This window comes from Scatophagus argus, chromosome 19 (assembly GCF_020382885.2).
Source record: "Scatophagus argus isolate fScaArg1 chromosome 19, fScaArg1.pri, whole genome shotgun sequence".
NCBI classification, from domain to species: Eukaryota; Metazoa; Chordata; class Actinopteri; family Scatophagidae; genus Scatophagus; species Scatophagus argus.
The window spans coordinates 4137185-4161410 of record NC_058511.1 but is presented as its reverse complement, the minus strand read 5'-3'; the positions used below and the strand labels follow the sequence as shown (position 1 = coordinate 4161410).

Below are 24226 nucleotides of genomic sequence, written 5' to 3'. Positions count from 1 at the left end.
CAGGGTTGTCTTCTGCAGAGGAGGCCTTAGCATCGCAGTGTGAGCAAATACACAGACAGGTCGCAAATGAATGGTTTTGTTGAGCATGAAAATAACATGAATGATGTGCTATGGGTCTTCACAGTCTCCAGAGCACAACCAAACCAATAAACCATGGGAGACTTTGGACCGGCAAGCCTGACACCACCCTGCACCACCGTCAAAACACCAAATTAGGTAAATGCCTGCAGCAAAGATGAGCAGAAATGAGGGAAATGTTCCAACGAAGCCCGAAGCCATTCTTGAGACCAGTACCTTCCCAGTTTGGTTGGTTTACTGATAAAATTGCATATATTTGTATTAGGCAACATATCAGACTTTGTCAGGGATGTAATGATTGAGTCCTGGTCCCTGGTGCTCACACAGTCCACCACCTTAATCAAGACAATGTCTGACATCAAGGAACACTAGAATACATATAAACTTATCATATCATTTTGCTGTTAGTTTTTGAGTTAGTGTAGAAATGTATCTGATGACATTCCCTTTGGTACCAAGTGTGACAGCTAAATGATTACATTCACTCACTTCAGTAAGATCAGAACTTTCAGAACTCCGGAAAACTCACGACGTGATTAGAAAGACGACCTTGATTAGTGGGCTCCGAGTCACCCGTCACCAAAGCTGATCACCTAAGATCCACGAAGAGCTGGCTAGTTGTGCTTTTATTTTGGAAACCACGGAGATAAATTCAACACGGACTCTTTGCATTTACGTGCTTGGTCCTCATGCTCATACGTGGATCAGTCAGCTGCTGTCAAGCCGCCCTATAGCTTCTCCTTAACAGTAGTGGAGTGTTTTGCAGGGGTCCCCCATTCACAAAGCCTGCCTGCCTGTCTTTACAGAGGGCGGAGAGAGAGAGGGAGAGGGAGAGAGGGAGAGAGAGACAGAGAGAGAGGGGTGAGACATCCCTTCCTCACTTGGCTGCATTCGGTTTACCGACACCGGAGAAGCGACCATGCTGTGGAAACTAGTTGAGAATGTCAAGTATGAAGATATTTATGAGGTAACGTTACCGTCCATCTGTTTGTGTCTTGAGGAAGTAGACTCATTAGACGTGCTTTTTGGGGAGGAGGTAATGAAGTGCTGTGCTTTGTTAAGATAAGTGAGGTGTTTTTCGGGAGGCTTAAGGCCTGTTATTCTCTGATGTGGTCACTTTGACAGTCTCCTCAAGATAGAAATTTGGCTCATTTTCTCTCTTTTTTAAAAAAAAATTTATTCATTTATTCTTTTAGAAGTCGTTACATTCTTTGATGTTGTCTGTGGTTATAATGCAAGTTCACCCACGTTCTGGATATTTATCAGAATGGAAAATATATCGAGTGGAAAATAATAATTCTTAAATGTTCACGTGTGTAATGTAGCCTAGTTTAAATATGGCGCTTTGCTTTTTGAACAAATGCGTGTTTAAAAGCAATCTAAAACTTTCGGAAATATTTTACCTCTGAATATATATCTAAATTTATATTTAGAAATAAACCAATGCTGTTGCAAAAAAGAAAATACCTGAATAACAAAATAAATTACGCGTTTTAGATTTTAAATTACAAAAAGAAAAAATTAAGTCAGAGAAACGCTGATGGTCGAAGGCTGACGATGCGTCTCGAGTATGGAAATCATTTGGCTTTGATCCCAGAACAATCATTTTGTAAACGAGCGAGGGGAGAAATACCGCGGCGCGCGGAGGCGAAATGTTGCTCCGGCTCGCGCTGAATGGGGCTCGAGCACAAAGCACGCGAAGAAAGGGCAGCTCGCGAGGCCCCTCTGCTCGGCCCGGCCCGGTGGGAAGCCCCTTGTCTCTCGCCGCACATGGCTTTTCTCCCACGGCGCGAGGGAGGGCCGGCTGTAATGTTGTTAAACAAGTCATCCAAGAGGCCAAAGAGGGGCCCGCTGTAGTCAACAATATAGAGTTTAATCGCCTCCATTGACTCGTGACACCATTCACACGAGTCCCCCGCGCGCCCTGTTGTGTCTCGAGCGTGTCTTCCAGTAGGCTAATAAATGGCAGCTGCAGCACAACACGAGCTGAAGTTTTGTCTGTGCGTAAAAGTAAGCTGAATTTTACTTTTTGGTGGAAGGCTTCTTTATGTGGTCTCACACTGGCACGAGGCTGCGTGTATCTCTTAGGAAAAGAAGTCTTGGGACCCTGGGGGAATTCCTGTCAAGCTTTACTTTATATTGTTATCCTACCAACGTCACTGATATTCTAACGTCAAAGTCTGTTGAAATGGTTTGCGCAAAAGTGTCTCCAAAGGCGAGAAAAGGTGTGCTTTTCCTGTGTGCTTCTGCTCATAAAAAGGCCCCCTAACGTGCGTATTTAGCGTGTGTGTGTGTGTGTGTACACGCGCGCGTGTGTGCGTGTGATGGGGAATCCCTCACGGGTCTGGTCACCCTGTTCGCTTTCTCCTTCGACAGAGAGTCCTCTTTCCATATCCTGCTGTTCGCGCGTCGTCTCGGCTCTCCACGGAATTTAAACGTCACTCACGGTTGCGCGAGAGGCTTCACGCTCCGTGTGTCGCCAGTCCCCTGCCTCGCGCACATTAATATTCCTGTAAGTCTCAGTCATGAATAACAATTACACCGTATACCGGGAGTAGAGGCGGGCGCTCGGCGTTCACACTCAGAGCGGCGGCAGCTCCGGGCGGAGGAAGGTTCTGCATGGAGCTGTAGACCAGGCCGTGCCTGCAGATACAGACGCGCTGCCTTTTCTCTGGGATGAGTTTGGCTCTCTCGGCCGAACAAAGACTTCACTAGCCTGCTGTTTTACCGTGAGCTCGCTCGTGACTCCAGCAGAGGCTTTACAGATGTTGGTTCATTCCTACTCCACGGCGGTGAGTTTTCTTCCCTTACAGCGTCTCTCAGAATTCGTTTGAGCAAATGGTGAATCTGGAGATGCCGCAAAGAGGTTTTCATTATGAGGCATTTTAAATGAGGCCATAACATTCCTTCCTCCGGCCTTTTTTGTGCTTTTTGTTCAGGAGATTCGGTGCGAGATAGGCTACTTTGGCTGCATCACCAGGGGCAATAAGCTCTCATCAGGCCTCCGTGTGGTTTCATTTCGTTAAAACGTGCTCCTAATTCTGCCTTGAGCTGATTTTGTTCTGTTCTTCCCCCCCAAACCTCTTCAAGGACCGGCATGACGGTGTTTCGAGCCACAGCTCGCGCCTGTCCCAGCTGGGTTCGGTATCGCATGCGGGACCCTACTCCAGCGCGCCGCCGCTGTCTCACGCGCCCTCCTCGGACTTCCAACCTCCGTACTTTCCGCCGCCGTACCAGCCGCTCGCTCACTACCAGAGCCAGGACCCGTACTCCCACGTCAGCGACCCATACTCCTTGAACTCCCTGCACCAGAGCCAGCAGGGCGCATGGGGCACGAGGCAGCGGCAAGACGTAGCCGGAGACCGGATGGACAGCTCGGCTCTGCTGGCACAGCCGCGGGCCTCGCTGCCACAGCTGTCCGGGCTGGAACCACGGCGGGACTACGGTGGCGTGCGGCGGCCTGATGTGCTGCTGCACTCCGCTCACCCGGGACTGGAGCCCGGTATGGGCGACGGACTGCTGCACGGGCTGCACGGTATGGAGGATGTCCAGGTGAGTGAAAGATCACAGCTGAGATTTGCAGGGCTTAAAGTGCGTGCAACACATTTTCCAGCCCCAGCTTTGATCAGACTATTTTATTGTTTTTGTTTGATTTTCTGAAAGTTATTTTAAGGACATTCACTGAAAAGTAAAAGCGCAGACCACCTGAACTTCAGGACGCACAAGATTTCGTTGGAAAAAATAGGGAGTGTAATACTGCAAATATATTACAATTTATCACAACAGCAGACATAAAAAGTTTGTGATGTAATCGTCATATAAATATCTGTTTACATTAAAAGCAGGTTTACGTTTAACTGAAAACAACCTTTGCATCTCAAAATTTAACTCGCGGGCAGCTCGTCTCTTATGAAATACTACAACTAACCTGAAATGAACGCACAAACAAACAGCGTGATAAAGCGGACGGGTAATTGTTGGCAGTTGTCTCCTTCGTCGTCTCCGCGTGTTTGCGGTGCCTTTGGAGCTGAGGTCAGTGAACTCTGGGCAGCTCCCTCAGGGTTCGGCCTCTCACAGCAGCTGTAGCCTCAGCGCAAATGGCCCACAGCTAAACGAGGTCTTGAGAGGCCTGAGACGTCCTCTCTGATGACAACATGCTGATATGTGGAAGAACTGGACGTCACAAATTGATCAGTGGAGCTCAAATGCGAATTTAAATCAAGCTGCCTTTACTAAAAACGCTTCTGTATTTCATTAACTTTGACATGTAGATTTTCTGTGCTTTTTAAAGAATCCTGTTGTTATTATTATTATTATTTCAATTCCAGCACTATTGTTTTCGAAGAATTCATAGAATTTGAAGGCTTTATTTTTTTCCTTTCTTTCTTTTCATTTTTGTGAGTGCTGTTGCTGTTGAGGTTCAAATTACACTGAGCAAACTGGCACAGCCATGGTGAAATGGACTTTATAGTCAGCTGTGGAGGATTTCATCTTCCCCTCGGGGCACAGCCATCACGAATTGTTTGCCTTTTAACCTCCACAATAGATTCTAATTTCTGGCTTTCCGTATTTGTGTCACGCAATTATTAACCCCGCATGAATTTGTTTTAGCAAATCCCTTGTTTTTTTTTCTCTCTTCTTGTACGAGCGCATCAGTTTATCTCGCAGGATGATGAATGAGGCTTTAAATTTGTGAGAACAACTTCGTCCATATGAGCCACGTCGTAACGAATCAAATGGATTATAAAGCAGATCTGTTTGCTGTGTGGAAACAAATAACACAAAGATGTTTCCTTTCCCTAAAATGAATCATGCAGGATGCAGGGGGGGTCATGCAGGGGGTGTAATTGAATTTAAAATAAGTTTAAAGTCCTCGTTATGTTTGTTTTGCTGAATGAGTCTTCTTGCACAAAGCAGAGTGTGATTAGTTTGTAAATATCTTGATTCTAACAGACCATTGAAGACACCAACGGAACGAGCATCCTGGATCAATCAGTAATTAAGAAAGGTATGAACACACACACACACACACACACACACACACACACACACACACACCTCTGCCTGTGGAAAAATTGCAAGATTTAATCCAAATTTCAGAAATGCCAAACATTTTAAATCGGTTTTGAGATTGTTGATGCAGTAAAGGGCTAAATAAGCAAAGTTAAATAATTTAATCTCCTATGCGTGCTATGAAAAATTATTATTTACGGGAAGTCGCGTTAGCTGGGCTCATAAAAGCTAAATCTGGGTAAGACCTGGAAACTGGACCCGACGCCGCCATGCAGGGAAATCTCCCCGTGCGGTTTTTTTTGGGGGGGGGGGGCTTCCTCCATGAGGAGTGGAAAGGCGGGTTAACGATCCCGGTATATTGACTCGCAGGCAGTGTGTCGCTGACAGGCTGCCATGCTGCCGCTCTGATGATGTGCGGTGATTTAGTTACGGGATGTTGAGTGACTGAGCTCCCCGCGGGGCATTTAAGCCGCTGATGTAATAAATGGCAGCGCTCACGGAGATCTCGTGAGCTCGTTTAGAGCTAATCTGCGGTATTATCCCCCATGGAGCCATCAAAACCCCCTTTTGCACTGGCCCCTGTACGCACGCATGCACGCACGAGGCTGGCTGACTGGCTGCTTCTCCCCTTTTTCGCCATTAGCGCGAGCATTAACACGCGGGATGGAGGAGCAGCCAGTGCTGCTGGTGAGAGTTAAACCGGCCGTGGAGAAGACACGGGGAGGTGGTTAATGCGATTTGAGAGCGCGAGCCAATCAACAATCGATAATTCTGTAATGAGAATGTCGCGCGACATTAAATAACAGCAAATGCCCGGCGCGTGGGCGCTTCATTAGGCCTGGGCCGCCCTCTGAGCGCGCGTGGTCTCAAAGTTTGACAGCAGACAGGCGAGGGATTTAAAACTTGTGCGAGTCCGTCGTATTTTTAAAACCACTTCCTCTGTGAGAGAAGAGCTCACGTCGCCTCTAACCTTCCTCTTTCAGTTCCCATGCCACCCAAGAACATGGGCTCTCTGATGCTCGGCAAGGACGGCCTCATCGGTGGGGTGACTGTGAACATTAACGAGGTGTTCTGCTCGGTACCGGGCCGCCTGTCGCTCCTCAGCTCCACCTCCAAGTACAAAGTGACCGTAGGGGAGGTGCAGAGGAGACTGTCCCCGCCCGAGTGCCTCAACGCCTCCTTGTTGGGGGGCGTGTTGAGAAGGTACGACTGCAAGCCCGGAGGTTGTTGACGCTAATGTTCAGGAATAACTCTGTGGATGTCAAAAAGAAAATAAAAAAAGCCGTGTCTCGTTAAATATGGAGAGACTTTTATTAATTAAAGCCTGAGCTGTGTGAAAAGGCCTCTGAATCGGTGCCATGTACCACCCAGATTCTACTGAACATGAACCAAACCTCTGGAGACAAACAGATACAGCTCAGCTGATATGAAGCTCAGTGATGATGTCTGATGTTATTGAAAATAAGTGTGCCTCGTATATGCTTCTTTACATTTTACATGCGTCCGTTTCCTTTGTTTCTGCAGAGCAAAGTCTAAAAACGGTGGGAAATGTCTGAGAGAAAAGCTGGAGAAGATCGGACTGAATTTACCTGCTGGGAGACGCAAAGCTGCCAACGTCACATTACTAACATCTCTCGTCGAAGGTGACTCGTTTACTGGTTTGAACTCCCCAAACACAGAAAGTGATTTTTTTTGACATTTTATTTGCATCTTAGGGTTTTATTTTATTTTATTTTTTTTACTTTGGTTTGATGTCAAATGCGGAGCAACAAAATAAGTTCCTTTTTTACGTTTGTTTGCTTTTTTACTACACAAAAAAATGCAGACTACAGTGTAGGACTCGAAAGGTCGTGACCTCACATGCTTGACAAATGACGGTGACCCCGTATTCATAAAATGGCTGCAAGAACATAATGTCAGGAAAATAAATATTCAGCAGCGGGAGGCTGGACGCAAACTCTTTGGCAACATGTATACGTCAACTTATTTATTTTTCCTTAAGGCCTAATTTCTCACCTGCTCGTTTTCGTTAAGGCAAACAGGGATACAAGATTTATTTTTTACTTTTTTTCTTTTACATTTTCAAAACGCGCTTCCATTGTTTTCTTTCAGCACAGGATCCGTTGATGCTCAGAAAGTCACGTATCTGCGTAAAACGAGAGACTTTTGGCGTTCCTTAAACTACGCTTGAAACTACGCGAGAAAGCGTATTTTTTCTTTTTTAATGATCATTAAATCAGGATGATTGGGACCTGTAGTTAACTTTCACAACAAAACGATGATTTTTTTTATGTCTGGCTGTTGTCTTTGCGGTAGCTGAGAGGACGACAGCGGAGGGGAAGTCGTGCGTAAAAGAATGACGTGTCAGTTTTAACAATTACCTGCATATCCCGAGACAACCTGTAAATAAGATTAAATCAGGATTAATAAAAACAAAAAAAAGAAAGGCGTGTAGGTTTTCTTTTGTTGTTGGGTGTGGAAATTTCTAATTTGGAGAGGTGAAAGTTGAAAAAAAAGACGAAGATTTTCATTCGGTGTAGCTTCCTTCCACACAGACTGTAAACCCGTATTCCTCCGCCCCTCAGGTGAAGCGGTCCACCTGGCCCGGGATTTCGGCTACATCTGCGAGACGGAGTTTCCCACCAAAGCCGTGAGCGAGTACCTCAACCGGCAGCACGCGGACCCCAACGAGCTGCACACGCGGAAAAACATGCTGCTGGCGACAAAGTGAGTGTGATGGACCGTTTGATTAGATTCCCTTCCCTCACAGTCTTTACGGTGTGTCACAGAACATATAATACACGTCTGCGGTGTGGGGAGGCACGCGGCGGGGATGAGATGAGATGAAACCCTCTGACCGGCCGCTGTCGAATCATGGAAAACAAAGAGCACGGAGATCAGGGCCCTGATGCACATACAGCACTTTCAGCAAAGTGCGTGGAAAAGAAAAACAAGCAGAAACACACACACACACACCTTCTTCAAAGACCAGTGTGTTCTCCTAATTATACGTCCACATGTTTATGGCTCAGAGTGTCCCATTCCACAGGGTCTGCTTTTCATTTGGGAAGGCTGGGTTGAATTACATAACTTTGACACAAGGTGGAAAAATAGGGCATTTCTACTCAGCAGTACATTTCTGATGAGTGAAATTATTGTGAAATTAAACACTCTCTCATTTTCCTGGGGCCTCAATGGCCCCTCTTTAAAGACTCTCCCCCGAGGGTGCAAAGCTCGTCCATCCTCTGTGCTTTAGTCCACATCACACACAGTCCTTCCTGCCATAGCGAACGTGCCATTGACATTAGTAAAGGAGAGTGAGAATTTCCAAATGAAAGGCATTGGACTTCATAAGGATCTAACCTGTAATTAAATGACTGAGTGAAAAATCACCACACTGAAAAATTAGGGAAGTTAGATTCAGGTCAGCCATGTAAGAAACAGGCCAAAATCTGCACTAAAGTCCAGATTCACACAGTGGCTAAACAAAAGCAGTGAGCTATTAATCCTCATCTTTGTGATTGTTACATAAATTCATTTTTTAAAATAGCAAAACAAAGAAAAAAAAAAAGATGCAAAATGCATGCGATCTGATCTCGTCCCTTTGAACGCGGCTGCACAACTCAGCACTCTTCCAAGCGGTTAATTTCTCAGAATAACCTTTAGCTTCAGCAGGGATGAACATTAACTGATGCTTGGACACTTGAACGTAGCTCTTACTGCTCACAGACATGATAAAACATGAGCTCTGAGGTTGCCAGAGTGTGCTCGACCTCTGCTTCTGGTCTCAGGCGTTCCGCTTTACTCTTACTCCTCGTAAAGTTACTAATATTAATCCTTTTTCATGGATGTTAAACTGTGGAATTGAATCAAGGATCTTCTGATTACCTTTAACAACCAAGCAGCATAGATTTCTTTAAAGAAACCAGGGCAGCAGAGGGGACGCGGATTTAGAAATTTGTTTCAAGTCACAGAATTACTTTTTATTTTTCTTAAGAACGATTTGGAACAAAAAGCCTTCTGCCAGTTAATGAGTAATCCTATTCACTGTCCATTCATTTAAACCCCTGGATTTTCTAGAAGAAAAAGGTTGCAAGCAGAGCTGTAAACCATAAACAAAGATCCCTTCAGGAAGATTGTATTTTTAGCTTGCATAAATAATGCTGTCTGCTGGCCTGCGCTGCATAAACCGTCTGTGCCTGTGTGTGTGTGTGTGTGTGTGTGTGTGTGTGTGTGCATCCCAGCGTACTCAGTATGTATGGTGCGTTCAGTGGTGGATGTTTGATGCTTGGATTCAAACCTGTTCCAATACCGTGAGTCGGTGCTGCCTGTTAGAAATTCATTATTTAGCAGCAAAGTGTTTCAAGTCGTCAGAAAACAACAGCGAGAGCCCTGAGTGTAGCCCGGGGTGGCAGCTTCTACTCTCTACTCCCCTAACCCCAGCTGGGCTCGGCCTGCACAGCCTGTCACTCATTTGCTGGAGCTCTGCCCTTAGGCCGCCGTGTGTGTGTGTGTGTGTGTGTGTGTGTGTGGGGCATGCAAGTACAAATCTGAGAGTGGGAGAAAAAGAGGTCTCTTGAATATAAAACGTGGGCCTCAAACCAGAGGACGATTTGCTGAAATTTAACAAGAGAAATAAGGTGAAGGCGTGATTTTTCTTTTACCGTTAAAATATTTCATGTTAAATCTTAAAGCGGGGGGAGGGGGGCAATGAAGTTCAATTTCAAGACCTCGTCTCAAATTACACATGCTAACGGTTGAAGATTTGCTATTAATATAAAGGCCTCAAACAATAAAACTTTAGCTTCAGTTCATTCACCAAATTGCAGAAGGTTGTGGGTTTTTTTATTACAATGTTCAGATGTGTGTTGTATTTCTGGGTGCGTTTTTTTGTTAGGTACTGAAGATAATTTGTCAAACGGATGACGTCATGCTGGGCAGGTGTTTGAGGGTGAATTGGTGTCCAATGCAGAAGAGATTTTACTCATCCAAAATCAAGAATAAATAGGTCATAGTGACAGGCCTTCAGAACTGAACAAAGAGGTTTGGTTTGAGATTTGGAAGGGACTTTCACCTAAAAAAAACCCCAAAGAGGTACAAACTTCACGGATTCACAGGCCGCTCCCTCAACACACCAGAGTGCAGTTCAGCCAGAAGACTTTGTGAGGATTTAAACACTCAACACTACCCCGTCCCGTCCAGTTAAAAGTAAACCGCAGCAGGCTGCTTCAAGTTTGTACTTTTTTTTTTATCTGATTGTTTTTCAAAAGGCATTCTGGGAAACAAGGAAAATGAAACAGGGGCAAACAGAGGAAGGCCTTAACCTGAGTTTGCTGCATGTCATCGCAAAATAAGCCTTGGGATGCACTGAACATCACACTTGAAGGGGTTAGAAGGAAAATTCCCCCTGGGATAGATTATGTCATACAGGCTGAGACAGGGAAAGAAGATTTTTATTTTTCCATCAAAATTCGATGCATTCTAGAGACACCACTCTACTGTAATGGTTTTTCTATACATTTCAAGCAGCCTTTGGAGTAAAATAAGTGCAGGATGATTGAGCAGAAATGCTCCTTTTCTCTTTGAAATATCATGATTTTGAGTTTTTAGTTTCAGGATGGTCCCAGCAGAGGGTTGGCTTTTGTAACATGTAACTACATATTTAAACAAAGAATTAAGACAGCACTGATGCACCATTTTTTAACTTTAGTTTCCCCTCCCATTGGACAGGTGGGTGGGGATCTGCTGAACTGTCTGCAGGAGTCTATCAGCTTTGTTCTCAGTGCCAACAAAATACTTTTCTAGCTTTTTAATACCAACCATAATTTTATACATGCTGTGCTACACTCAGGAAAAAAAAAGTTGGTCAAGTGTGATTTGTTTCAGTAATGTGGTGGTGGTTTTGCTCTGTGACAACTAAATCTTCACTGTTGAGGTGTTTTTTCCCCCACAGGAAATGGAAATACAAAAATAAAAGCTGTGCACCATAGAGCTGTGAGAATGTAGCACATGTTCCTCTGCTCTGTGGGATTCTTTCATTAACAGATTGCATTCAGGTTTAAGTAGCACTGCAGGAACATCTGCAGCTAATGGTGCAGACTGTAATCCCTTGGCACTGGAGGTTTCTCTAATGATGCTGCTGGTGGCTGATTTGGGTGCGTTTCATGAGGTTATTTCATATGTAGGCATTTTAGTACTGATGGGATATTGGCCAGTAATTGTGAAGTTGGATCATTTTTAATTTTACACAAGTATGCATGGCTTTGTTGGTACGATGGAGTAGGGGAGGCAGCTGTAGAAGGTTTTCAGAGAGTTTTGTTATCCTGTCACAATACTGGATCGAATGACATTTAGAGGGGAAACAATATCATGTTTGAAATGAAAGAATACTGACGCCAATCATCCACTACCAGCACTGGTGTTACTGTTCTAGATCAAACCTTAAGATAAATCCTTGCTGTGTCTCTCCCTCTCCCCTGCAGACAACTGTGTAAGGAGTTCACAGACCTGCTGGCCCAGGACAGGACTCCCCTGGGCAACTCGAGGCCTAGCCCCATCCTGGAGCCCGGCATCCAGAGCTGCCTCTCCCACTTCTCCTTCATCACGCACGGCTTTGGCTCGCCCGCCATCTGCGCTGCGCTCACCACTCTCCAGAACTACCTCACCGAGGCTCTCAAAGGACTCGACAAGATGTTTCTCAACAATCCTCCCAACAACCGGCACGGGGACGGCGGCAACAAGGGCGGCGACAAAGAGGAGAAGCAGCGGAAATGAAGCAGGGGAAGAAGGGGAGCGACGACGAAGAGCCGAACGGGAGGCAGACACGCAGACAGAGGCGTTACACCGTTACTTCTAGCTTTACACCACTGCCATTGACCTGTCACACACAGGGCTGAGGTTGGAGGAGGAGGAGGAGGAGGAAGGCTGGGTGGAGAGAAAATGGCAGCGGAAGACACCCGTGGGCCAGTGTCAGAGAGCACAGAGGGATTTTTCATCTGTGTTACGTTCTTTTCATTCCCCGAGGACATGGTGGTTACTGTGTTACATCCATTTTGCTCCCCCTGCCTGCATCCTGTGAGACTGAGACGCTGTGAGCAGCCAACAAACAACATTTTGTGTGTGTGCCTGAATGTGTGTGTGTGTGTGTGTGTGTGTTTGTGCTTTTGTCCTCACGCAGACAAAGCACTGGGTGATGAGCATTATATCTGTGAAACAGGCTTGTCTGGATCCTTAACACCAGTGTGAGGAGGGGTGGTGTTAATTTATGTGTGTAAATATTTATTTATATTAATTTAAATGGATGGTTGTGTAAATAGGTGCACCAGCTACTTTGGCGTAGGCCTATTTATCTGTGATTCGACCTTTGTGAGCCGGCGGGAGGAGGGCAGGACTCATCCAGTGTTTTTCTGTTCTTATAGAGCTGTTGTCATGGTGCTGATGATGGGTAGACATGCTTCTAATTGTCCAGTGATTTCATTTCTATCACATTGATAATAAACCATGTGTTTTATTATGCGAGGTGTGCAGCCTGCGCCTTATTCTCCAAGAGTTCCACTAAAGGGTTTCATTTCTGTGAAATATTAATGAACAGCTATGAGTGTCATAGCTTGAATTTGGAGGATTCGAAAGAAAACTTTCTGAATGGCTGAAATTGGAGTTGGACTGACCCCAACACTAACCCTGTTTATTCACTCACTGTGATGGGTCAAATTCACAGGCTGGGCATCTTTGTAGTCATTCTGATTTAAGTGAAATGTGAGTAAATGTTTCATGATCTCTGTTCATCGCAACGTGCATGTCTTACTGGTGTGGGTATCAGGCCACTGGGGGGGGTAATGAGGGGGGGGGGTGTTGTTAACCTGCCAGCCCCCTGAGCAGCAGAGACAGTGCAGCAGCAGAGAGGCTTTCTTTTTTATCTAAATATGTTAGTCTAGTTTGCCTAACTCAGAGACCCTTCATCTGACTGAGGTTTGTGCAGGTTACAAGCCCGTGGCCGTGACCATGACTCGGAGATGTCGGTAGCCTCGCTGCCCTGCGTCCTGATGAGCGCTGTCCGTGGTGCTGAGGTAGACAGACAGACTTGCAATTGTGCCTTTTTCTCTCGGCTCTCTAAACTAAATACTCACGGTCTACATATTCTATAGAGTGGCGTCACTGTGATCACAGTCGTAACATGAAGCTGGACATCATGGAGACACTCTGCTGCCTGTTGTATTCCTATAACATGTTCCCGAGGCCGCTGAAAATACACCACCAGACCAAGCAACCTCTTTAAGAAAATATTTTTAGGTAGATATGACTATGGGGTAAAGCTTAGGCTTAGTATCAAGATGGGTCAGGGTTTGGGTCATAATCCCTTTTAAAAATTAACAAATCATTGACTGGGTGGAGATATTAGTGGGGGGAAAAAGCATTGAAATCTAAATGAGCCATCAACAACACTGAAGAAAACCATTAAATTTAATTTTACACTTTGTTTTAACTAATCCTAATTATTCAGGGCATCACTGAGAGGACATGGAACAATAACAAACCAGAACTAAGAATTAGCATTTCAGATAATTATTTTTAAAAAAAAGAAAAAAAGGCAGTTTATCCGTCAGCTGACTTAGACTGTGGTGCAGTGAAGAAAAGAAATTAACATTAATATTAATACAGAGGTTAATACAGGCACTGGACTCGTATCTGATGCTGTTAATGCACTGTAATATTTGCAAGAAATAAGAGGAGGAATATCCATGTTTCCAGTCAGAGTTTTCGGTGATAAAGGTTACTTCACCACATTTGTCGTTCATAATGCTGTGTTTAAAGTGGCCTGTATTTGGTTACATGCAGCCCATACTGTAACTGTTCAACAGCCACTGACATCTATAGACTCAGATTAAAATCTCAAATGATAGCCTGATAACAAATAGGCTACAAACGATTAGATTTGAAGACAGCTTTGAAAGGCTTAAAATGTCAGTAGTCTGTATACTGCAAAACCTCTGAAATGAACCCACACACACACACACACACACCATGATGGATACCGTCTTATTCCAGGGAGATAATTGGCTGTATTTTCTGGCCGGTGAGGCCCTCGTTTCAGAGAGGCTTCACTCCTTCTCGCACGCGCGCAGGGGGAATAGAATCGTGCCTCGCGGGCCCGCTTCTGCGGGTGGGGATCCACCACCGGTGTTGCTAATGACGGGAGAGCGCGAGAGGCGCAGGGAAAAGGGGAGAGACCGAGAGATACAGAGAAAGAAAGCTAATGAGAGGCAGAGACGGAGAGAAAGAAAGCAGGGAGAAGGACAGAGAGATGGGGGGTGGGGGGGTGTCCTGCGGGCTCAGTGTGACCCGTGGAGTGGAACGCCGCGTGACGCAGGTGCAGAGTTCAGCACCCGCATGTCCGCGAGCGATTCCCGCTCAACAAAGACAGGAAGCTGCTGAGCGTCAGTGGCCACAACAACGACAGGTTGGCTGGAACAATAAACAAACAAACAAGCCAAAGGGAAAACAAAACATCAACAAGCGCGCAAGGCACACGTGATGTCGCAGACGAAGTAACGCTCGTCATCACTGAGGGCACGTGACACCGTCAACTTAAACAGGAACAGGAAGTCAGTCTGAAACAGCTGGAAGAAATTTTAATGTTAGCCTGACTGGAATGTTAGCCTGATAAACCTTTAAAGACAGGAATTCCTAAAAAAAAATAAAATAATAATGAACGTTATACTGAACCCCCCTTTTCTGGTTTTTAGGAATTAAAAACGAAAAATTTGCCTTAAAACGTACATCTCAGTCATTGAGTTTCCATGTTAAACAAAAGCGATAAAGACGTTTTCTGTATGGAGCCTCAGGCCTCTTGAAAACGCTTCAGTTACAAGGACGCGTTCACAACTAATTCTGCAGTGTCATGCAAATATAAATCTGGTTTAAAAGAATTTTTCATCATATTTTGATTATTTAGGTTTTAAAATTCTTCATTTTTAAAAAGACCAAAACATTGCAAGTTTGAAATACAAATAAATTATTTCCAAAAAATGTAGGAAATGTTTATTATCAAAACACATCTAACCCTCAATGCTAATTTTAACATTTTTTTGTGGCATTGGTATTTCTTTATATAATTGACACCATTTGACTGCGAGGGACTGCAAACGCTGGAAGCAAGCAGCAGTCAAAATGTAACATGACTGTAACTGCTGCATGGCTTCATCTTCTGTATTTTCTTATGGTGCACAGCACACAACATTAATCTTTCTAAATATCACGTGCTATGCATACTGTTTTAACAGTTCTTTACCTGAGATACACGGCCACATAAAATGTCCCACACAGACACAATGCAAGCGTCATGACCCGATAATGTCACGTTCTGAGACGCTCGGTCAGCGTGGGGCAGGGTGGAAAAAGGACCATGGATGTGTTTCTGATTCTGTGTTTTGTTTTGTTTTTTCTCCTGGACAATACAGAACAATATGAAGCCCTGCAAAGTCAGAGCTTATCAACAGATATTCACTCCAGATGAAAGCTACAAGAAGCTTCAAACCTCACCTAAAACCCACAGAAAACAAACAAATAACACAAACTCGTGTCAGGAGTTATTTGTTCATCAATCCCCCACAAAAAAAATAATTAATAATTTTAACAAGCGAACATATAGCCTGCGATTTAATATGAAAACATGGAATTAAACTAAATATATGAAATTCCAGTCTAACACAGGGGAATCAGTGGAGTTTTATAATTCAACTATCAAAGGCCCCCTTTTTTTCTTCTAATAAAACAACACTTGTTCACAGAACCTCTGGAGGCTTTTGACATGGAAAAAAATAAAACAAAACTGCACAACTAACACCAACATCGGCATTGAGGTGATTCAGAGGAGTGTTTCCCACAGAAATGGAGCACAGAGAGACCAAAAGTCTGAGGAAGGATAAGCACAAAAAGGTGAAATCCCTGTAGGTGCCCTGACTTTAGTTCACCTTTCCCTTCTATGCACTGTGACAGTGAAGCATCCACCTTTGGACTGTTACAAGTCTGGGTTTCCTGAGTGTTATTACATAATTTCTCCTTTTTTATTTGGTTCAAATAATCTCTGCAAAGCGTCGCTTCTGCACTTAAAGTGTGAGTTGTTGTAGGTCCAACATGGCTGATGGCATCATTTGCTCCGCACCAGGGAAAGAAGCACCAATAGCAGAGTTTAAAATGGAAAATAAGAAGCTGGATGTAATATGAATCACTTGTGTGTTTGATGAATTGGTGATAATGGGAAGCAAAATTTAGTCTTATGAAAACGTCACAGGCTGTTACTTAAATGAGAGAACCAGTGGCAGGTAATCCGGTTAAGCTCGTGAAGGTACTGGTTAATATTTGATATACAAAGTATGAGAGCGGCACTGACAGTCTCTCCTACATGCAGTTATGTCGGCGGTCTGTCTGTCTGTCTGTCGTTTTGCCAGGAAGCAAGAGAGCAGAAGCCCATCAGCAAAGCCCCTCAGCATTCTGTCACGCAATGGGCTGTAAAAATGCTTATCCAACACACACACACACACACACACACACACACACACACACACACACACACACACACACACAGGTTATCCAGCATGCAGACACCCGAGTGTCGGTTGGGAGTAATTCCTGCTCGGGGCACTGTGCTCCAGGCAAGGCAGGCGCGTGCTGGATATTTCATTATTCATTAATTTACTGTTTAACAAATCCTGTCATTACTGAGCTCGAGCTGAGTTCACACACACACACACACACACAAAACACACACTCACAGCAGTGGGTGTCAGGCGTGGCAAATCGGCCTGTTTGATCCCGTCCCTCTCAACAAACGGGGAGAGAGCCATGAATAATAAGAAACGCGAAGCCTCTCCGGAACGAGGGAGCGTGACACTGTCTCACAAAAAGCCCTTTAGCATGGAGCAAAGCTCCGCCGGGGCCTCGCTGAGGGCCCAGGGTTCATTATATGGAAAGACAAAACAAACAGTTGGCACAACCGTGATCGATATGAAAGGCAAAGCTCCCACACACATAAAAGGCAAAAGTGAATCAGTCATGTTCGACAAAAGACGCAGCACGGTTTCCTTTCTGCACATGGAGGAGCCGAGCATGGCGGCTGTTTACTGTTTTCACTACTGAGTCCACTAATGGGATAAAGATTAAAGCTGCAAACATGTTTTTGGCTCATCCATCCTATTTTTGGCTCAAATCCCTGCAAAAACAAAAGAGTGTCTACTTGAGTTTCTTGTAAAACAGTCGAATGTATACAGAATGATGAACTCAGACGCCAGAATAATGACTTTTACTTTACCTTTTCAGTCTACTTCATTTAATTAATTAACAGAGGAAGCCTCGAGGCTACAAATATTCATTATTTCACAGGAAGAAAAACATGCATCATAAATATTATAATGATATATTTGTGGTGTACAAATAAATTTTATTCTAAATCACTCTGTAACCAAATCCACTGTTTCAGACTACAGGTTTTGTGTCTGGAGAAGGTGGAGAAAGGTGACCAGAGGCTTGACAGCAGACCTGCACTTAAGAAAGGGGTTAAAGCCCTCAGGTCCTGGCACTGAATGCCACGGAGAAAGGATAAGACTGGCGTTCCAAGGAGAAACGACTTTATTTCTCAATCTGCTGCCCTCAAGTACAGCGCGATCTGTGGGTGGCCACAGACTTGATGTCATTAACATGTGACATATGTAGAGCTGACTGGAAGTGGCTGGAGGCCAGTGTTTGTCTCCGCCACTGTTCTTGTGTCTACAGGGCCAGGCAGGCTGAGTCTGGGCTTTGTCAGCAGCCAGCCAGGCCACTGCCTGCTGCTGTCGATAGTGAATGCGTTTATCAGTATGCATGACGGACAGTGTGCATGAATGTGTGTTTTCTGGTGGCTCAGGGCAGAGGGGGTGGTGGTGGTGGTGGTGTGGCTCTGGCTGGTTGTTCGATCAGGGGTCCTTGGATGTGTGGGCAGGGACACGGGCAGTCTGGGTCCCTTAAGGTTGGACCGAAGACGCTGAGCTGAAGTGACACAGCTGCTGCTGCTGCTGCTGAGGCAAGGCTTCCCCTCCAGACGGGTCAAGGTTACACAGAGGAGAACACACTTCTGCCACAAAGCTCCTTGCAGAGACACCCGCATACAAAGTCAGGAATACAAAGCAATGCTCCATAAAACAACAAGGTCAAAAACGTCCAGCTCCTCGTGCCCAATACAAGTTGTTTGTACACTATATTTTAGTGCTTTGACAGGTTGTAGTCGGGAGTGTTAAGATGATAAAAGTGTGTCATTAATAAGGTTGAAATAGTACTTGGCTGACACTGGTATCAGGTACAGATAATTTACTTTTTACTGAGCATCATGAAGTAAAATTTGTAAAAATCAAAAAAAAGAGTGAGGAAGGAAAACCCTCACTGGGTTGCTGACCCAGTTTATTCATTCGAGTTTATAAAAATTTTGCTCTGTAAGTAGTTCTCTTACTCTCATTGCCAAAAACACTTCTGAGGCTCATAGTGTCCTAATAAGTAAGAAATCTAGCAGCTTCTGCTAAATCCACATCAATTTCTGGCTTAAATTAACAACCTTTGGTTAGTCGATCCCGTTTCTGGTTGAAGCCCTGCTCATTCAGAGTACGGAGAGAGATACAGATCATTTCATTGGTTGAGGAGATACTGATTATGCCGTACTTGCTCATCCCTAGTTCATAAGCTGAATTCAGTCAGTCAGTGATGCTTCCATGCTATTGGATGACCAACACCCACACTGTTGTTCTAAATAGTCATGGGGCCCTCTTACATGACTGTTGCACCTGCTAAGGTTTAGCCTATCACATTACTGGGCTATGAAATACAGTATTTCTGTGGGCAGGTCAGGCCACACTGACCACTGAGGATACATGAACCTGCAGCTCCATAAATATTGAAAGATTTGTTTGACATTCTCGAGCAAATCCTTTATTTGCTTTCTTGCTGAGGGTTAGATAAGATTCATAACACTCTCGTATTTGTCTCGGCTACGGCCAGGAAATCGCTAGCTTAGCTTAGCATGAAGGAATTGTCATCAGGCATCAGGAAGCAGGAGAACAACAAACAATGCTGGCTTTTCTTTTCAGCATGAGAACAATGATCTTTCTCTAACCTTAACCAAGCAGTGTTGGCTGCCTTGATGTAACCATACCTTTTCAAGATAAGATAATCCTTTATTGATTCCCCACAGGGGAAATTCGGGTGTACTGCAGCACAAGGACAGAATAAGTGCAGATAAGAACAGAACTATTATAACTAATTCACCACAACCACAAGGTTTCCCTAAACGTAGCCAAGTGTTTTAGTTGCCAAAATCTGAGAGAAAGTGAGCTACTGCTGCACTTTTGCTATTGTGTTGTGAAAATGATGTGCTTGTTAGAGCTGACCTTGAAATTCAAGCCTTGCACTCCACCACGGGGGGACGTGATAATCACTGAAATCAGCTGCTGCAAGATCTTGCACAGATCCAGTCAGTGGATGAAAGGGAACACCAGTTCGCTCTCAGTCGTCACAGAACAATGCATGTATCAGGTATGGCGAAATAGGGACTGAGAGCTTTCAGGATTACTACACGCACACCACCATTCTTAATCTCCAGCTCGGGTGTTCGTGCATTAATAACTCCCCGTTTCCACACAGTCCTCTGAGAGCCAGTTGTTATTAGTTGTGTTTATTGTTGGAGGCATGCTTGGGTCATACCACTTACAGACAGACAGGCAGGACCTGTGAATGGGAGGAGGAACGTCATAGCAGGTCAGACATGAGACAAAAGCATCGATCGCACTCATGAAGAGATTTCAAGGACTTGAAAGAGACGAATACCTTGGCCAAAGCAGATACATTCTGTTAAATCCAGAGAGCGCTAAACTCAGTTCACCAGCGCAGGAAGTGGACAAGCACAGGAACAGGACAAATACAGCCATGTTGCTGTTGGGATTAATCAAAAGCATTTGTCCACTTTTCAGAGCTGCACTTGCTTAATAGAGCCTGTTGAATACCACTGAATCCTGCTAGTGTCACTGATTGATTTACAGTCAGAACAACATTTGCACGAATCCACTCAATCCTTCTTTATAAATAACAGAAACTGACCGAGTGCACACTCAGCTGCGTTTTTGGTGCTTGGACCAAATGTTTACCCTGGCCCATGTATGTGTTTCAGAAGAGGATGTTGAGGGAGAAAAAGACAAACTGCATTCAGACAAAGAGAGAGGGGGGAGAGAGGGGGAGAGAAGGAGATGACCTCAGGGGGATGGAGAGCTCTGCTCAGTGTCTCAACAAAATGCCCAGTCTGATCGAGTGCGCAAGGCCATGAACCAACCTCCACCCCTGTAGCATCCTGCCCACCCTTATAACACTTCTAACACTGTGTGTGTATGAGAATGTCTGTGTGTGAGTGTGTGTGTGTGTGTGTGTTAAGACTAGACAGATTAGATGTTCCTGTGACAGTTCACTTCAGATATGACTTCTGTAGTTCAGTTTGTTTGAATACCTTTTTTAAGGCAGAATACCAACAACCGTTGTCTGGATTGGGCTTGTTATTGCACACACTTATTTGCTCCAACAGGAGGCGAGCTATTACTCAAGTGGTTTGGGACAATTGCTGTGATTTGCAACATGAGCCCTACATGGAGTGAGGCCAGGGAGAACCACCGCCTGGTGGGATCATTGTGTCAGTGCAGTTGTGCTTTTGAAGGAATGGCAAGAAAAAAAACCTTTTTCATGTCCAGATTGGTCGTGATCATAGCATGCATTTGTATTAGTGATAAGGACAGACCTAACCACTAATGCATTTGAACCACTGACATACACTATATAGACAAAAGTATTGGGTAATCTGACCATTAACCCAACAGGGACTTTAATGACATCGCATTCTAAATACACAGACAGCTTTGCAGCTATAACAGCTTCCATTGGGGCACAGTCATGCTGGAATAGAAAAGGGCCTTCAACAAACTGTTGCCACAAAGTTGGAAGCATAGCATTGTCCAAAATGTCTTGGTGTGCTGAAGCATTAAGAGATCCCTTCAGTGGGCCGACCCCAGTCCCCTGTCTGAATACTTTTGTCTATACAGTGTATATAAACTTGATGTTGTGTCTCCATTTCATCTCACTTTACAAAAAATGAAGCCAAAACAGCCCTGATATGAGGGCTCCCATCTTACGCTGGTAAAAAAATATTTACCAAATAAATTGTTCTTGAGTTTTTAGTTGGTCCATGTCTCATCTGCCAACATGGAGGGAGCAGGATTTACGACCTACACCGCAGCCAACCACTGGGGGGTGATCGAGATGTTTTAGCTTCAGTTCTAGAAATCTGTCATGTCATCCATATTTATGTATGTCAATGATTTGGACAATCTTAACAAGTAGTTTCAGTCACCATCATCCTAAGTTAAACACATACAGACCCGAAGTGAAGGGACTTGATGTCAGCTTCTGCAAAACACTGACATACCACAATACTTGGAAGCAACAGAATGCACATATCAAAGTAAAACGACCCGAGGCTAAATCCACAGACTGCATAAACACTCTCGGCAAAACATCTTGGCAAAGAACAGAGTAAGTATATATTTCTCAGAAACTATTCCATTGAAGAGAAACTGGCAATTGTATTTTTCCTACTTAGCAGGAATCTGGTACATTAAGAGCAGCTTATTTGATGAGGTCTTACATTTTTATTGCCCTAATAATTTTCTGATCTACAGCTGTACAAAAAAAAGTGTTATATAAACTGCAGTCATCAGTGTCTTCTACAATGTCTTGTCCAGATTCACAGGAATGTAATTTTAAACCTAAACCTTTCAAAAAAAAATTAAATCTTTGAAAAGAAGTCTTAAATATTGAATACGAGCACAACCTTTATGCTGCTTTAGTCCTAAAAATACAATTTTGGCTTCGAATGCCCATATCAGTTGAACTAAGTGTGTGTGTGTGTGTGTGCGAGACAGGGACAAGGAGACAAAGGGGACACTAGTGTGGCCGATGGGCTGCTCGGGTGAGTTTGGACAGCAGCGGTGGGGCTTTTCTTGACGCTGAACCAAGGAGACAGGAGGAGGCCCGGCCGTGACGCTCATCACATCTGAAGCCCCCATCTGTACTGGTGTCTCCCCACCAGTCAACTAACCAAAACACACACACACACACACAAGGATCTAATCTCTTCTGACAGTGCTCACATTCAGTTAGGCCCCACAGTGCTTGTGCATGTCACTGACCATAAACAAAACATACACTCCTCCACAGGAGACACACCACAGGACACAGGGCGTGGATACCCGAGAAATACCAAAAGACAGGGGTGTGGGGAGTGTGCCTTGCAAAAGTGTGTGTGATGCCTATGATGGGTGTCCATGTGTGGCTTCTAGGGAAGGAGAACAGATGCCTGCAGGTCATGTCATATCTCTGACATTAGGGCAAAGTCAGTGGCAGCCAAGCCAATAGAAACAAAGAGATGCCAGTTAGCAAAGCAGCAGCGCTGGGTGACGAAGCCAAGGCATCACATTACCCCGCAATCCTGGTTCTTTCTTCCAAGATTTGGTGACGCTTGTTTTTCCAGTACAAATAATTTCATGGAAACGTCTCGAACGTTCACTGAATCTCAAAAGGGTGGAGCCAAGAAAGTTGTTTTTCCATGAGGCAACGTTACCCCGAGGCTCAGGAATATCAGGGTATTAAACTAAATACTCTTTCCTCTAACATAAAGTATGATCAAGCCTTCAGTTATTCAGCTGATTAATTCAGTTGGCTTTATATGTTCAGACTCACATTGAATGATTACTGACACTCCGACATCTTTTTTATCTTTTACATTGAATTTATCAGTTAGTGATTTTTTTTTTTCGTATATGGACTTATTGATCCATATACCATGTGTCCTCCTTAATCTAGAATTTAAACTTTTATTGTCTGTTTGCAAACAACAAACTTGGCATGAAAAAGAATCGAGCGGTCAAAGTGGATAAACAAAGACACAAAAATTATGTTGTTTCTTGGTTGACCATCAGATTAAAGGTTAAAATATTCAGGATTCAATGTTACTTTTGTTGTCATTATAACCTACAAGTTACAGTTAAGACATGAACTAATAGATAAAAACTTTTCAAATGTGGAGAGTTGAGGATGAGTTCAGGAGTCTCAAAGCTTGAGGAAAAACTCTGCTCCTTGGTCTGGTGGTACTGAGACAACCACCTCTGTAGTTTTGGGCTGGCAGGCTGTGGGTGGATGTTGTCTCTTAGTGTCGTTGGGGCTCTCCTCGCTGACATCGCTGATGCTGGGTTAGAAGGCTACCGATGGTGTTCAGGGCACTTTTAATCACCCGCTGCAGACTCCTCCTGTCCTGGGCCAGACTCGAACCAGATCACTTTGTGATGCTCTTCTGTAAAAGTTCTCTTGTTTCATAGGAGCCTAAAATTGTTCCGCTCCATCTCAGCTCCACTGATGTAGACAAGGATGTGTCTCCGGTGTTGTTGACATTGAGCAGCAAGACTTTGATTTTCTCCTGATTTGAACTCTCATTGTTCATCTCTCATCAGTCTGAACCGATGATGGCGGTTTCCTCAGCATACTTCACAACAGAGTCTTCTCCATGTCTGGGCCTGCTGTGATGGCTGTACAGCGTGAATGGGAGGGGGCTGAGCACACAGCCCTGAGGGGCTCTGGTGACTACCAGACCAAACAGTATGGGGTGTGTTTCCGAGGAAGTCCAACCACCTACTTAGAGAGTGTTGCACTCAAGATTCGTGGAAGAGACTGTTTTCAATGCTGAACCTAAACAGATTTATGTTCCTATGAAATGGAAATCTTGTTCAGTACTCCAGTAAACAGGACGAACGTTAAATATGACTTGGCACTGATCAAAGACGCCTGCACATCATCATTTCCAAAAAGTGAGAATAAATAAAACAGACAGCTACACAGTGGTTCCATAGATGAAAATGTTCCATTTAGATGATGTTTGAGTCTCGTCTCTTGATCAAAAGTTAAGAAAAATGGCATTTTAAAACTGAAGTAAAAGGAAATAATTTTCATCCTGTTTAAAAAAAAAATATTGACACACACACACACACACACACACACACACTCCCCTGGGGTTGTTTCTCATATT

At 44.3% G+C, this 24226-nt stretch overlaps 1 protein-coding gene and 1 long non-coding RNA gene across 7 annotated transcripts in view; one reads left to right on the top strand and one right to left on the bottom strand.

Moving 5' to 3' along the window:
* The window catches only part of LOC124050115, a 150126-nt gene that overhangs the window by 105400 nt on the left and 20500 nt on the right, over positions 1-24226 (bottom strand). Inside the window, exons 4-5 of one of the 5 annotated variants that reach the window (XR_006841556.1) lie at positions 19936-20040; positions 19565-19836 (exon numbers count right to left, since the gene is read on the bottom strand). The exons of 3 other annotated variants lie outside the window; for them this stretch is intronic. This is a non-coding gene — a long non-coding RNA (uncharacterized LOC124050115). Of the gene's footprint in view, positions 1-19564; positions 19837-19935; positions 20041-24226 lie in introns of those variants that run through there. One more of the 5 variants, XR_006841557.1, reaches the window with a different exon arrangement.
* Positions 579-12873, top strand: tfap2b (transcription factor AP-2 beta). Of its 2 annotated transcripts, none has more exons than XM_046372271.1 (7): positions 579-1045; positions 3169-3630; positions 5032-5086; positions 6075-6294; positions 6616-6734; positions 7677-7818; positions 11574-12873. In XM_046372271.1, exons 1-7 carry the CDS (start codon positions 998-1000, stop codon positions 11863-11865), a joined length of 1338 nt encoding a protein of 445 aa, XP_046228227.1. In that variant the 5' UTR covers positions 579-997; the 3' UTR covers positions 11866-12873. The 2 variants fall into 2 exon arrangements, with proteins under 2 accessions (XP_046228227.1, XP_046228228.1); XM_046372272.1 differs by lacking the exon at positions 579-1045 and adding an exon at positions 2208-2870.